A 14,935-nucleotide genomic window follows, 5' to 3' on the forward strand; every position below is an offset into this window, starting at 1 on the left:
TATGAAACTGGAGAAACAAGTAAGGTTAAATTAAACGAATAGGGGCATATTCAATTGTTCGCGGGATGAGCGAAAATCCCGCGGACCGCTCAGGATTACCGTTATTACGGTAATCCTGCACGGAAAAAAACGTTAATTTAGTCGCTGGATTTCAGCTTGCAGCTCCCTGAAATCCAGCGAGAGATTACCGTATTAACGGTAATATTTTTTGAGCGCTCAAACTTTGGGACAATTGAATATGCCCCATAGAATATTAATTGATTTTTTTTACATATTTCACAAAACTTTGGGAACAATTATTGACACTAGACAGCAGTGGTGTTTAGTAACTATCTTCAGCAAAAAGTTGCTTAGCAGATTGAGAGAGAATACCCTGCGCAGACAACATATAGTGAAGATGCTTTTTCAAATTGATGTTATATGTGTACTCAAATCAAGTCATCGGCGGTAATCACTGGGTTTCTAAAAAACTTTTAAAAAAACATTATTACTTTAACTAGCAATACAGTTATTTTATTTGTACCTAATGATTAAAGGAAAAACAAATCAAACACATTTTTATGACATTGATGATTTTATTTATTGCAGCCATAACATTTTTTCTATGTTAAGTTAAAGGCATCAATAGAACTCCAGAACTCTCCTGAAGGAGCCAACTCTGGGGCTGCTTGCACCCCAATCAGAATATCTCCTATACTCGCCAGATCTCAGGTAGTATTGACGTCCTCTGTAGTTGGGTTCTTCATAAAAGACCCATTGGCCTTCAGGGATGCTGCAAGAGTGAATGTCATTGTAGCGGAACTGCTCATAGACATGTGGACAGTCTTCTGTGAATTCCATCATGTGACCTCCAAAATCTTCCTTCTCATAAACCCTGATTCTGAAGGTTCCACGGTGCTAGAAGACAGAATAACTTGTGCATTATTTCTGCATGTTCTTGAATGTATATTAAATGGACTGTTCTATTTACTGCTATAGGCTGCATAGGCTAGAGTGATCATTTTATTACAGTTATTTTCAAACCAACTGCCCATATATTTCTAATATCAAATAGTTTTTATTATTTGTGTACTTCTATTTTCTTGTTTAATAGATACATTTGTGCTTGGTCATCTCTACCTATTTAATATACAGTATGTTCCATCTTTTAAACTATGCAGAGCACAGATGCTAGTCATTCATACTAAATGCTTTGTTATATTTGCTATAGCAGAAAGATATCCTACTTGTGGGGTCAAACGACATGACTTGATGGAGTCATTGAAACCCAACCACTGTTGGAAGTCAGGGTATTCCCCTTTCTTCAGGAAGTACTGATGTCCTTTGTAGTTGGGATGTTCATAGATCATCCAATTTCCATTCTCCACACGAATGGAATTGCAGCGGTTAAAGAAGGAGTGCAAATCAGCAGAGTCACAGTTGCACTCATATGAGCGGCCCTGAAAGTTTTTGTCCTCGTAAAAGATGATCTGTAATGAGAAGTTAATTGTAATTTTAATATTACAAGGAAAATTTCAGTTTGAAGGCAATATACTAATTTATATCTATGTTACTACTACTACTAATATAAAGTATATAGCACAATTTGCAAAACAAAGTACACTACATGGTAAGATAATACTACCAGGGGTAAGCTGGCAAACCACCCCCACCCTCAACCCTTAACACACATACACTCTCATATCTTTAGTAATCTTTTTGGTAGCGATACTTTGGGAATTCCACCAGTATCTGCAATACAGGATTCAGTGCTAAGTATTGGCAGGAGATTTGTTTCAAATCTTTCAGGTCAGGTAATATTGGAGAGAGCCACAGTAATCTCATAAAAAGCTAAGTTTACACATTACTTCTGTCCATATTTAAGAGTGGCAATATAAGAGTGGGCCACCACCACATTGTTACGCAGAAGTGGGAACTTCTTTAAAGCAGTGGGAGTATCCCCTCTACTTTAATCCATCACCTGTCAGAGCTCTATAATTAATTAAATATCTCCAATTAATTCTTATTATTCATTTTTTAAATAATATTTTCTTCTGTACATATATTTATTATTATTATTATTAATTTTTATTTATAGGGCACCACAAAGTATCCGTAGCGCCGTACAAGGACAAACAATGGCACAGTACAAGGTGAAACAGCACAGTACAAGTAACAGTAAGCACTATAACTCTGGGGGCTCAGGCACAGCATGAAAGAGAGGGAGGGAGGGGAAAAGTGAGTACAGGCAGGTAACTATGGCCCAAGAGGGCGGGCACGGATGACAGGTTGAGACTCACTGAGGGGAGCGGAGAGAAGCGAGAGGAGACAGAGGGCAGAGGGACTGAGGATATTTAGAATAATGTAAATCACTGTACTATATGGTATCACTGTAATATATGCAGCATACTTGTCTTTGCCTTCTAAATTTAGATGCCAATCCATTTCTAATGTGTCTACGGTAATTCTTTTCATTACAAAAAAGAGTTAGGAAAAACATATTTTATTTTAAGGAATTGATGGGAAACATTTTTAAAGAATATTACTGGCTATAGGATAAAATAGAATGTTACTTCACAACATCATTTAGTTATAGTATTGTAAGGTGTATTAATAACTTAATTATCAGGAAGTACAGATTAATGCTCTGTTCATAGATAATTATCTAATATAGTTTCCCAAAATGTCTCATTGTAATAATAAATGTGAATACAGGATAAAAAGAATCCCTCTTCTTAATGCAGCAATGTTTAAGTAAACAATATGACAGATTAAATCTATATTTAGAGACACAATTATGCAGAGAAAATTACTATGTGCACAATATACAATACTTTTAAGTTGTATTTTATTTTATTTAAGCTAGAAGAAATAAATATAAAAGTGCACTTTTTAGACTACATGATTGTTTTCTTTTACTCACCTTCCCCATTTTGGATGGATTTCACAGACTGACCACAGTGCATCTGTGAATGTTCTCTGCTTCTATTTAAATGTACAACCACAAAGCAAGGATTTGCATATATTAGCAATTGTCAATAGTTTTCTTTTTTGGAATAGAATATACAGTATTTAGATATATATTTTTTTAGCTTGTTGTGTTTCTATACTACTATTGTTAAATTTGCTTGTGACAGCATCCCTAGCTTGTAATTGTTTGATAGGCCAATTAAATCCCAGTTGAAACTTTGTATAGTAAATCCTTCAAAAGAAAAAATTGCAAGCACATTCACTGTATACTGGATTGCAGTCTTTTCTACTGTTACAATGATACGTTATAATTTCATTGGGCTCTATTGAACTTGTTCTGTTGTACTAGACAGAAAATGCATGCACTGAAAGTGACCAGACCTTTCAGAAGGTCACATCAGGATAAATTCTATTAATTAGACAGCCTTAGTCAATAAAAAAACATTATTTCCTACATGTTGCAATGCATTTTTCATATATTATTTTATTAGTTATTATATTGAATAATGATTTATTATATATATGGTAGAAATTAGCAAAGTTCCTGCACTTTGCTCCATTAATTAATTAGAGTTTAATTAATTTATAACTCAATGATTATATTTTGGTTGAATCATTGAATCAATGGGGTGCAAGTTAGAAAATCACGTTTTTATGTCACCTCTTTTTTTATTTAATTTAAAGAAATGCTCAACACACATACACAAACATCTCAATGATCAGGATTTCAGGACATAGGATGCTACAATATATTTTACAGAGATGAAAACTTCTGAAATGTATTTAAAAAAAGTAATTTTTAAAATGGTTCCCCCTCATCTCTTCAAAATAGTGATTTAATTACATAAAACATGTGATTACATTTTGACATAAATATGTCCTTTTAAAAAAATATAATAGGACAAATTTATGGTTTGGTTATCACTGACAATTACAGCAACAATGGCAGTTATCACTTACTTGTACTGAGCAAAGCCCTATCGCTAGTGAAAACATCTGATTTTGTTGGCAATAGGGTCCTTTGTCAGGGGCAGTCAAGAGTAAGATGGGTACAGTAACAATGTGTTCACGTAAATGTAGACTGCACCCTTAAGATCCAACCTAATGAAACTTTGACACATCCCTAGATATGCTTCTTAGGATGCACAACTTTGTGGGTACAGAAGGCCTGGTGTAAATATACATGGTAATGATGATGATGACGACACTATCTACACTATTTAGCTGCTTCTGAATCGCTGCTTATGCATTGACCCCTCCAGTGGGCAGTATTTAATTAATCAGGGTCGTGGCTATGTTATATGAGGTTGTGTCTGTCAATTAAGACTTTAAGAAGATTGTGCGATTTTTATATTTAATTGCATTTTATATGGAAATTGTGAATTTCATATTTATTAATAACATTATCAAAACTTAATTCTCTCTTGTGTATAGGACACTTCATTACATTATATTGTGTATCGAAAGCAGGAGAGGGCTGACAAAGTTTAGCCCAGAGGGCAAGACTTGAAAAAACGTAAAAGAAATGCAGGTGGCGCTCTGACAAAGCCCAAGGTAGCCTACTGTGGGACCAGCACGGGAAGTAGATATCCCCCAGCCTCCCTGCCCAGCTTACCCCTGATTGATAGGGTAATGGGACTTTCCCACTTACTACTTAAAATGTCAAGCCTTGGTACACTGTCTGTCTGTCTGTCTGTCTGTGTGTGTGTTAGAGAATTTAGACTGTAAGCTCCAATGGGGCAGGGACTGATGTGAATGAGTTCTCAGTACAGCGCTGCGGAATCAGAGGCGCTATATAAATAAATGATGATGATTATGATGATGATGATGATATATTTATAACAATAAGAATTAACTGACAGAGTACTTTTGGCTTGCAAAACTGCAAAGTCTTAGGGATATCACTCTTATTGAAGATTAGTATTTAGTCATCATCAATGACATATTGGCCCAATTCTTAAAAGGCACTCCTCTTTTTCAAGATATCTGCCGTCCTTTAACCAAACTTTTCTAAATAGGTCATCTTTTAAATCCAAATCTCTTTAGTGTATACCGCACCACTCATTTTGAACACAGAACATTATATAAAATTGCAACAGGGTGTTGTTATAGCTTAGTTTGTACCAATCAGTCTCAAGTCAGAGTCACAAGCCAAAAGATCCAAATGTTTGTTTCATATATATATATATATATATATTATTATTACCATTTATTTATATAGCGCCACTAATTCCGCAGCGCTGTACAGAGAACTCACTCGCATCAGTCCCTGCCCCATTTGGGTTTACAGTCTAAATTCCCTAACACACACACACACACACACACACACAGACAGAGACAAACACAGACTAGGGTCAATTTGTCAGCAGCTAATAAACCTATCAGTTTGCTTTTGGAGTGTGGGAGGAAAGTGGAACATCTGTAGGAAACCCACACAAACATGGGGAGAACATACAAACTCCTCACAGATAAGGCCATGGTCGGGAATTAAACTCATGACCCCAGTGCTGTAAGGTAGAAGTGCTAACCACTTAGCTACCGTGCTGCTACCGTGCTGTCAATATATCTACTATATAAATGCCTAGTGGCGTGTGTGAAAAAAACAACAAGCTGCAGCGCCACCTGCTGGGCAGAGTTATACACTGACCTATATATTTCTTGAAGGAGAAGTGACAGTTGGGAGTGGTTGGTGGTTGCCGGGGGTGACAGTGGGGAGTTTTTAACACCTTAAGTAGCTTGATGAAGGATGTGGCGATTAAGATGAAGGATGAGGTGATGGAGAAAAATGATGAGGTGGTGACATGTGGACAAAACCACGTTAAAAAAGGACGCTTGCGTCGGGAAGTAACGCTCTTCCCCTGAGGACGCCTGGGCTAGGCCCAAATGCATGACAAGAACCTTTTTAACACCTTAAGTAGCTTGATTTGACTAGAATGCATGAGTATCATGCACGGGTTAACTTGTATATATATATATATATATATATATATATATATATATATATATATATAGTGACAGAGGCGCTGGGAAAGAAGTGAATGGCAGGTATATAAGTCCTGTCCTGGTGTTTTATATGGATAGAGTAGGATGGGCTCCATATGAAAGGCCTAGTCTGGGTCTTCTGGTCTGCAGGCTCATAGCAGACTAATTAGGAGCTGCTCCTGAGGGGTGTCTGTAAAAGGTTGCAGCTCTGCCTCAATCAGTCTCTCACTGTTTGGGAAGGAGGTCAGATGGGTCCCAAAGAAACTATAACTTTGTCTTTTGAGTTCCATTTGTTTGATTTAAATGAGGGACACTAGGCTCCTCACTCTAGACAGGGAATACCTTTGTATAAGCTAGTAGCTGGATGGCTAGAATGTTGTTTATGTTTTTGTTCTGTTTGCAAGCTGGTAAATAAACTTAGTTGAGGTTATTGAACCCGAAACACTGGAATTGTTTGATTTTCTGGCTGAAGTGCAACCGTCCACCCCAGAGGACGGCATCTACAATATGATTTTATCACATATGGTGGAGAATGCAAGCATTGCACTTTAATTTCAACCAAAAAAAAAACTGTGTGAAAATAAAAAGAGACAGGCACCATATATATATCACAAAACGTATGTACCTAATCCTGGATGTCATCACCTGATTTAAAAGGCCTAATGCTGCACATTTCTTGTACTAGGAGATATCATAGAAGATAAAGTCAAAGTGTTGATGCAAACTTCTGCGGTCCAGCAGGAAACCGGCAACAGCAGCCAGCTAATGCAGCTCAGCAGGAAGATAGATACCTGGGTGAGGCTACTAGCTATTGAAGAGACCGAGCGGAAACAACAGGCAGCCATTGAGGAGTCCCAGAGGCGACAACAGGGAGCCATGGAGAAGTCCCAAAGACAACCTCACCAAGAGCAAAACCATATTCCTATTTTTCGAACTACCCCTGTGAAAATGCTCTGTGCACCCTTTTTGGCTTTTTAGGTCCAAATGGTAATGTTACAGTCTAATTCCTTAAAACATACACACACACTGACAGAGACAGATGGACACACAGACTAGGGTCAATTTGTTAGCAGCCAATTAACCTACCAGTATGTTTTTGGAGTGTGGGAGGAAACCGGAGCACCCGGAGGAAACCTACGCAAACACGGAGAGAACACACAAACTCCTCACATGGTCGGGAATTGAACTCATGACCCCAGTGCTGTAAGGCAGAAGTGCTAACCACTTAGCCACCATGATGCCCATAATTACATGTCGCTATAATACATTTCATTGTTTATATTACAATGTTAGAACTACTGTTAGACGTGTGTCGGGAAGGTGTAAATGGTGTCCAATGTTTTGTATAAGCTAAGGCCTAGTTATACATTTCCAGTGAGATGTAAAAATGAAAGCAGAAACAAATAAGGCTCTGTGGCCACTTACAAACCTGGTAACATCATTTAAATGCACCCTCTACCAGGTTTTGTAAAATAAAATCTGTATGCGAAGGCCAATTCATTTATGAATATCCCTGATACTCCTAGCCCCTTCTATGAGAACATGCTAAAATCTGTGCACCCTCAGAAGCTGCCATTCTGGCAAGTAAACTTTACTTGCTTTGCATAAAAATAAGCACATTCATGCAAAAATAGACACAAAATGGTATTTGTCCAGTGTCTTTTAATATATTGTTTATTAAAATGTTATTAAATTAAATTGTCTTCATTAAATTATACATTTGCAACTACATTTTAGCCACAGCTGTTTCGATATCTGCATCAGAGAACAGTGAGAGAGTGTTTTTTTTACAAAGTGTTTTCACTTTAATTCGGCTTTCACACAGAATATCTTAATTAAGTGAACTTGTACGGGTGTGATACATATGTTCGACAGCTACATCATCGACATTGATATGGTCGACACCATACTATAGACAGGGTTGGAAAGCCAATAATAATGACATAGACAGTATTATTAAATCAACAATTAAAATGTAGACAGTATTATTAGGTCGACAATTCAAAGGTAGACAGTATTATTAGGTCAGAAATAATATCCTCAACCCTAACCCTTACCCTATCCCTAACACTAGCCATATAATACTGTCTACATTTGAATCATCGTTTTCTAGCTTCCATCTGTGTTTTTCACCAAAGACTTTAGGCCTGATTCATTAAGTTATGCAAAACAAAAATGTAAATTGCATTTTTTTAAAAAAAATGCATATAATCCAGGCATACGCTCATCTGTACTCACCAGCGAAAGGTTCTGAAAAAATGTCTCTTGTTGAATACAGGTCTAGGTGCTCTCTTCTCTGAAAGACAACACACTGCAGGATACTTGCAATACATATGTGAAGTATAAAGTCCTGACAGAATGCACAGAAAAAAAATACAGTTAATGTCATCGGTTAATAATATAGTCACTAATAACAAAACATTAAGTAAAACAAAACTTTTTTTTTCATATTTTTCCTCATAAAATACATTTATTAGGTTAAAAATGTCTACTGTACATAAAATTCATTTTTACAATTGATCTTGATGGAAATACATGGGGCATGATTCATTAAGGAAAGTAAGTAAAAAAAATGAGTAAGTTTTCCTGGACAAAACCATGTCACAATGCAAGGGGTGCAAATGAGTTTTTCATTTTCCACATAAGATATATATATATATATATATATATATATATATATATACTGTATATTTTTTCATGTAGCACACAAAATATTGATAGCTTATTTGCACACTGAAATTTAAAGTTGATCTAGGACATGCTCTACCCCAATTATAAATCTGTTCTCATATTTTAAATTGACCTCCCCCTCCAAAGCAACAAGGTTTTGCCAAGGTTCAAAGTTACTCAATTTTTTTGCTTTACTTTCCTTAATGAATCAGGCCCATGGTCTAGTTAGCATACGTGACTGTCATGGATATCAGCCATGGCAGTCTTGAATCTGGCCTGATGCTGGTTCAAGTGATAAAACAGAAAAACACGTCCATTTGAGATGCTAAACCTTGATTCGGACAATTAAGTTAGGCACGCACTTACAGAACATTTACTATGTTTATACGCCCAGTCCCCTCCCCGTTCTACCCATGAAATCATAGGCAGTCGTAAGGGTACTTTGCACTCAAAAATTAATTGGATTTTTCTGCATTCACTGGCGTATGGTTTGGTTCTGGGCATGCGCAGAGCAATTTTATTCAAAAAATGGCACATATCGACATTTATGTTCCATAATGAATCAGACCCTTTAAATCTACTACAGTTGCTAATTTTGAATTCCCTTTGGATAGAGTATAGTTCAGCTCTGCTCTGAGCATTGTGTCTATACTCTATGATTGATTATATTTAATACAAAGGTAACTTTTATTGCAGAAAAAGTTGCTGGAAATTAATATCTAATCATACATATAGTACACGTGCTAATTTAGATTTCTTACCCTTGAATATTACACACTTCAACTCTGCTCTGTGCATTGGATATGGATATATCCACAAAACCGATTTTTTTAACCCAATGGCATCTTCTGGTACTGTAAAAATTCTACAGGTAGGTATTCAATCATAAAGCACAAATTTAACACATTATTACATGTAATATATCCAGACCTAGTATTTTGCGTAATGAAAATAAACATTTTATAATTCTGTATATAAACAACCAGATAGATTCAATCTGAAGCTACTGTATTTCTGGTAGAGCCATTTCTTCTATGTGCAACAGATTTTCATGTCTGTAAACTTTTTAGAGAACTCCACAGGGAGTTATTTATGGTCTAAATTTGAAATCTGTAAAAGAGCATGTGCTGATCTGGATTGTGATATTACATACAATGTTAAATTCATTTAAGTGATGCTACGATAGGGCATTCATTTTGGGGTAAACATATGTCCTTAGTGTCCAGTGTTATTTCATGCATGATGTGAGCAACATTTCACTCCTAGAATTTCAGTCAGAGCACAAAAGAACAAGAATGTTGGAAGGAGTGCATGGACACAAGGCGTATGCACACACAACACAATGAAAATGCAGCATCTAAATAACTTGTACTAGCGCAGACAAATTGACAGAAAAAGGATGCTGATTTTACCTAAAAGACAAAAAGCTAAATAACAGGCCTGGATAGGGTATGTTTATTGTAAAATCACTCACTTCTAATACAAAAATTCCATTCTGCTTAAACTAGTTGGAAACATAAAGGGCCTGTTTCATCAAGGGACATATCTGGCCATTTTGTGTGAATCACAAGCAAAATTACTCTGCCAATGATCAGATCCGGCTTATACACCAGTGAACACAGCCACGTCCTATTCATCCTACTATAGCCTACGATATTTGGAGGAAACAGGGTGGGGAAGGGGCGTTCGCTCAAGGTCAATGTACAGTAAGCTTGGGTGAAATCTCAAGCACACGCAGCCAAGTCCGAATCAAGCTCTGGGCATCTCAAAGTTACTTGTTTTCTGCCGTTACTCTTGTTCCAGCTCCAGTGCTAGTATAATTCCTAATTACTAGTGATGACAGTCTCGTATGCATGCCATAACATGTATTTGCAATCAGGAGCAACTGTAAACATGTATTTTATGTTCTGTAGACATTTAAGAACATCCTAGTAAATGTAATTCATGGAGAGAAAAAATATAAAAAAAAACAATAATGCCCATATTACCAGGTGATATTCATTGAATAGGTTTTTTTCTGTGCGTTCTTTTAAGAATTTATATTCCACATAGGCATTGAATAATCCTGCAGTGTCTTGTGTAGTAAAGCAGAGCTGACCTTTACCCAAATTCATCAGGGAACGTATCTTCGGATCCATTCCTTGTTGAATTCAGACCTGAATCTGTGCGTTCTGAAACAAACGCACAATGGGCCTGATTCATTGAAGAAAGGAAAGCAAAGAAAATGAGTAACATTGCACCTTGGCAAAACCATGTTGTATTGGAGGGGGAGCTAAATTTAAATTGTATGAACAGATTTATAGTTGGGATAGGGCATGTCCTAGATCAACTTTAAATTTCAGTATAAAATATAAAGCTATCAAATATGTGTGTGCTACATGAAAAATCAGCCAGTATTTAACTTATGTGCTAAATAATAAACTAATTTGCACCCCTTGCATTGTAACATGGTTTTGTCCAGGAGAAAACTACCTCATTTTTTTTAGTTTACTTTCCTTAATAAATCAGGCCCCATGTGTTAACAGTTGCATGGTCAATTGACAATTTTACTGGGCTTCTAGATTACAATTATTATTTGAAATATTCAATAACCTTCTATTTAAAACAAATATTTATAAAGTAAATATATTTTAATCTTTTTTCTGAATGTGTATTTGGACAAAAAATGTTGCATGGTAATACTAAGAAAATATGTTACCATTTTCATGATAATTTAACTGGTATGAACACTTTCATTAGAATCTCATTTATATTTAATAGAAATTAAAAAGAAATTAACATTATATATGGAGCATACCATATACAAGGTATTTGACTGGGGATAAAAATCATACATTATATGTATATAAGCCTTGGTTCAAAATTAGTAATGGTTGTCTTTAAAGATTTAGAACACTCCCCTGCATTAAATTCATATCATATTCCACTCTCTATGGGCAGATAACAACGTTAAAAAAACAATAGGTGCCTCCATACTTTTAATGATAGTACAATGTGCATGCTATTGTGTTTTAGGAACAAAGAAATATGTGTTATTTAACTAATAAGTGTAAAGCAAAATTCACAAAAAATTTAATAGTGTTTCAATTGTTTATTTGCTTATATGCCAAAGGCAAAAGATCAGTGTTTAATAGAATTCCTGGACGCGTCTAAAGGAGCCGACTCTGGAGTTAGATGCTCCCCATTCACTGTATCTCCTGTACTCTCCAGGTCTCAGGTAATACTGGCGCCCTCTGTAGTTGGGCTCGTCATAGAAGATCCATTGACCTTCCAGAACATTGCAGGAGTGTATGTCAGGATGTCTGAATTCTTCATGCACATGGGGGCAGTCTTCAGTAAACTCCAACATTGCACCAATGAAGTCTTCCTTTTCATAGATTTTGATTCTAAATGTACCACGGTGCTGAAAAGAATAACAATACTTTTCATTTCTTGCATTAAGTCTCACACTACTTTGTTTAAAAAAACTTCTTAATACTGTAAATACTCAAATTTATATTTTATGTAATTGTTTTTCAGTCATGAACATATGACTATAAAATGACTTTTACAATATTGTTCCACCGTCCAATTGTTTGCTGTGTTGTCCAGCTATTACGCCTGGAGAATATACATTTTTTAAGGCTGATTAAAAGGTAGATGTATCATACCTTCTAAAAATGGAACGTAGAGGTGTTGTCCATAGCAACCAATCAGATTCTAGCTAGCATTTATCCAGTACATGCCAGAAAATGAGAGCTAGAATCTGATTGGTCGCTATGGGCAACACCTCCACTTTTCATTTTTAGAAGGTTTTATAAATCTACCCCGATGTGGCTGTAAGGATTACTTACCCTAGTCCTTTGCTGCTCTGTTAGTTAAAGAAGGGATTTTCATGCAAAAGGAAATTAGTTATCTTTTAAAAGTATCTGACGTATTCTGACAATTCTACTAAGCAAAAATAATTCACATGAATTGCACATTTATTCATGTAAAATAATAGATATCTCAAATTATTACTTTTTTGTTACTGATACATATGATTCATCTTACTAAAATTATCTCTATGTAACTTTATGTTGGATCTAGCAATTTTGCTTACTATTCTAGTCTTGACTATATAAAAGTATTCATTATCACTTACAGATCACAGACCTCATTTAACCCAAACTATCAAATTGAGCAAGTCAATCAGGTGCAGTGGCTGTAGGGATCCATTTCTATAAACCATGCGAATTCTGGTACACTTAATTAACAATGTTTTGTTTTGCTTCAACAAAATCGAGATGAGGGATGACTTAGGAAAGAAATAGGGAGATAAAGAAGAAAAAAATAAGAAAATCCTCCTCTGTACAACAGTTGACTAAACAATGTAGACTGCACTAACACCTGCCAAATAGTATCAAAAAGCTACCTGTGGAATTATGCGACAAGATCTTATGGAGTCATTGTGACTTGTCCAGTGAGAGAAGTCAGGATACTCTCCCCTTTTCAAAAAGTACTGGTTCCCTCTGTAGTTAGGGTGCTCATACAGCATCCAGTTTCCATTCTCCACACGAATGGAGTTGCAGCGACTAAAGAAGGAGTTCAGTTCAGAACAATCAGAGCTGCACTCGTAGGAGCGGCCCTGAAAGTTCCTGTCCTCGTAGAAGATAATCTAGAATGGAAGCAACAATAGACATAAATTAAATAACAATGCAGCAATAAAACAAAGTTCATTCCTATGTATCAAATGAGTTGGTAAGCTTGTTTTTTTTCGTTTGTGTTGTGTAAAAAATGGATTGGACTGAAATGTTCATTATTAAAGCCTCACAATTTATTTCAAATATATTAAATCCACTTGACTAGTTCATTTAGTTAGGTAACATTTGCTTCTCATTTTTTTAATTTATATATCCAGTATAAATACTATAAACATATAAAATGTAAATTACACTGTAGCTGGAAAGGGCAGCAGCAATGTTGCCTACTAATAAAGTACTACAAGTGTTAATCTTTGCAATAAGCTTCTGGCACAACTAGCAATTTTACAAATGTTTCAGTTATTGATAATGAATGGGATAAATGGGGCAAATAACCAAATAATTACAGACCTAATATCAGTTTGTTCCTTATATGGATTAATTAGAAATAACATTTTAACTTTCCATAGTTATAAGTCAGAATAAGCAATTTTGCACGAGATATTCACTAAAGACTAATTAGGAAAGCTGTTGCCACAATGAATACAACATTTTTTCATGTAGAAATAGGCTTTAATGAGCCAAATACACCTCGGGCCTGATTCATTAAGGAAAGTAAAGCAAAAAAAAGAGTAACGTTGCACCTTTGCAAAACCATGTTGCATTGGAGGGGGATGTAAATTTAAAATGTAATGGCAGATTTATAGTTGGGTTGGGGCACGTCCTAGATGAATTTAAAATTTCAGTGTACAAATAAGCTATCAAGTATTTGTGTGCTACATGAAAAACAGCTAGTATTTAATGTATGTGCAAAATAATAAACTAATTTGCATCCCTTGCATTGTAATATGGTTTTGTCCAGGAGAAAACTTTTGTTTTCCTTACTTTCCTTAATGAATCAGGCTCCTCCCATTTAAGTCTTGCTGTATCTCTTTAATTTTTTGAATTTTTGCACCCAGACTAAGTATGTATATGTGTGTATGTATGTGTATATATATTACTTACCTTGCCCATGGTGGTTTATAGTTAGGATTCTAAACCAAAGTGCAACAAATTGGAAGCTGAATCTTTCTTTATATAGTGATTTCTAATTTAATTATGAACCTACAGAATTTGCATAACAATGTGTGCTGATTGGTTCAATAAAGAAACTGTATATTCTGCTGTTTCGTTGCTGAACTAGGGTTGTGCTGACAACGTTTATTTCCTGTATTGAATGTACTGAGCCAGACAGCAAAGCCAATTTCACACAAGAGATAACATAAAGTGTAAGAAGCATATAAAGGAAATGCAATTGTAATACTTTGTGATTTTGCATGTTTCAGCTGTTTGTGTGACATAAAGAAAATATACTCATTAAAATTAATGAGTATACGTTTGATTGATTCATTTGAAATATAACATAATATAATGGTAATTGAATAAAATGTTTAAAATTTTTAAAAGTTGTTTAATTACAGCTTCTTCAGATATATTCTAAAATTAGAACTTTGATTAGAAATTAACAACTGTCACGTGTTCCAGATTTTCCAATTAATCTATATGAAAATATTTTATTTCTCTCTCAAAATAAAAAAAGATATTTGAAGACATTTGGGGGTAAATGTATCAAGCTGCGATTTTGCATTTCCAGAGATTTTCTCGGGCAAGTTTAAAATCACCGATTTATTAAT

At 35.3% G+C, this 14,935-nt stretch overlaps 2 protein-coding genes across 2 annotated transcripts; both read right to left on the reverse strand.

Annotated features, from left to right (window-relative positions):
- Window positions 1-572: 572 nt before the first annotated feature.
- On the reverse strand, window positions 573-2,960 carry LOC142097010 (gamma-crystallin-3-like). Its single transcript, XM_075178622.1, has 3 exons — window positions 2,903-2,960; window positions 1,227-1,469; window positions 573-897 (listed from the first exon to the last, which is right to left on the reverse strand). Exons 1-3 carry the CDS (start codon window positions 2,909-2,911, stop codon window positions 622-624), a joined length of 528 nt encoding a protein of 175 aa, XP_075034723.1. The 5' UTR covers window positions 2,912-2,960; the 3' UTR covers window positions 573-621.
- Window positions 2,961-11,688: 8,728 nt separating this feature from the next.
- Window positions 11,689-14,301, reverse strand: LOC142097011 (gamma-crystallin-3-like). The gene is made up of 3 exons (XM_075178623.1): window positions 14,268-14,301; window positions 12,995-13,237; window positions 11,689-12,004 (listed from the first exon to the last, which is right to left on the reverse strand). Exons 1-3 carry the CDS (start codon window positions 14,274-14,276, stop codon window positions 11,729-11,731), a joined length of 528 nt encoding a protein of 175 aa, XP_075034724.1. The 5' UTR covers window positions 14,277-14,301; the 3' UTR covers window positions 11,689-11,728.
- Between the last annotated feature and the right edge of the window lie 634 nt (window positions 14,302-14,935).

This window comes from Mixophyes fleayi, chromosome 7 (assembly GCF_038048845.1).
Source record: "Mixophyes fleayi isolate aMixFle1 chromosome 7, aMixFle1.hap1, whole genome shotgun sequence".
In the NCBI taxonomy this organism is placed as follows: Eukaryota; Metazoa; Chordata; class Amphibia; order Anura; family Limnodynastidae; genus Mixophyes; species Mixophyes fleayi.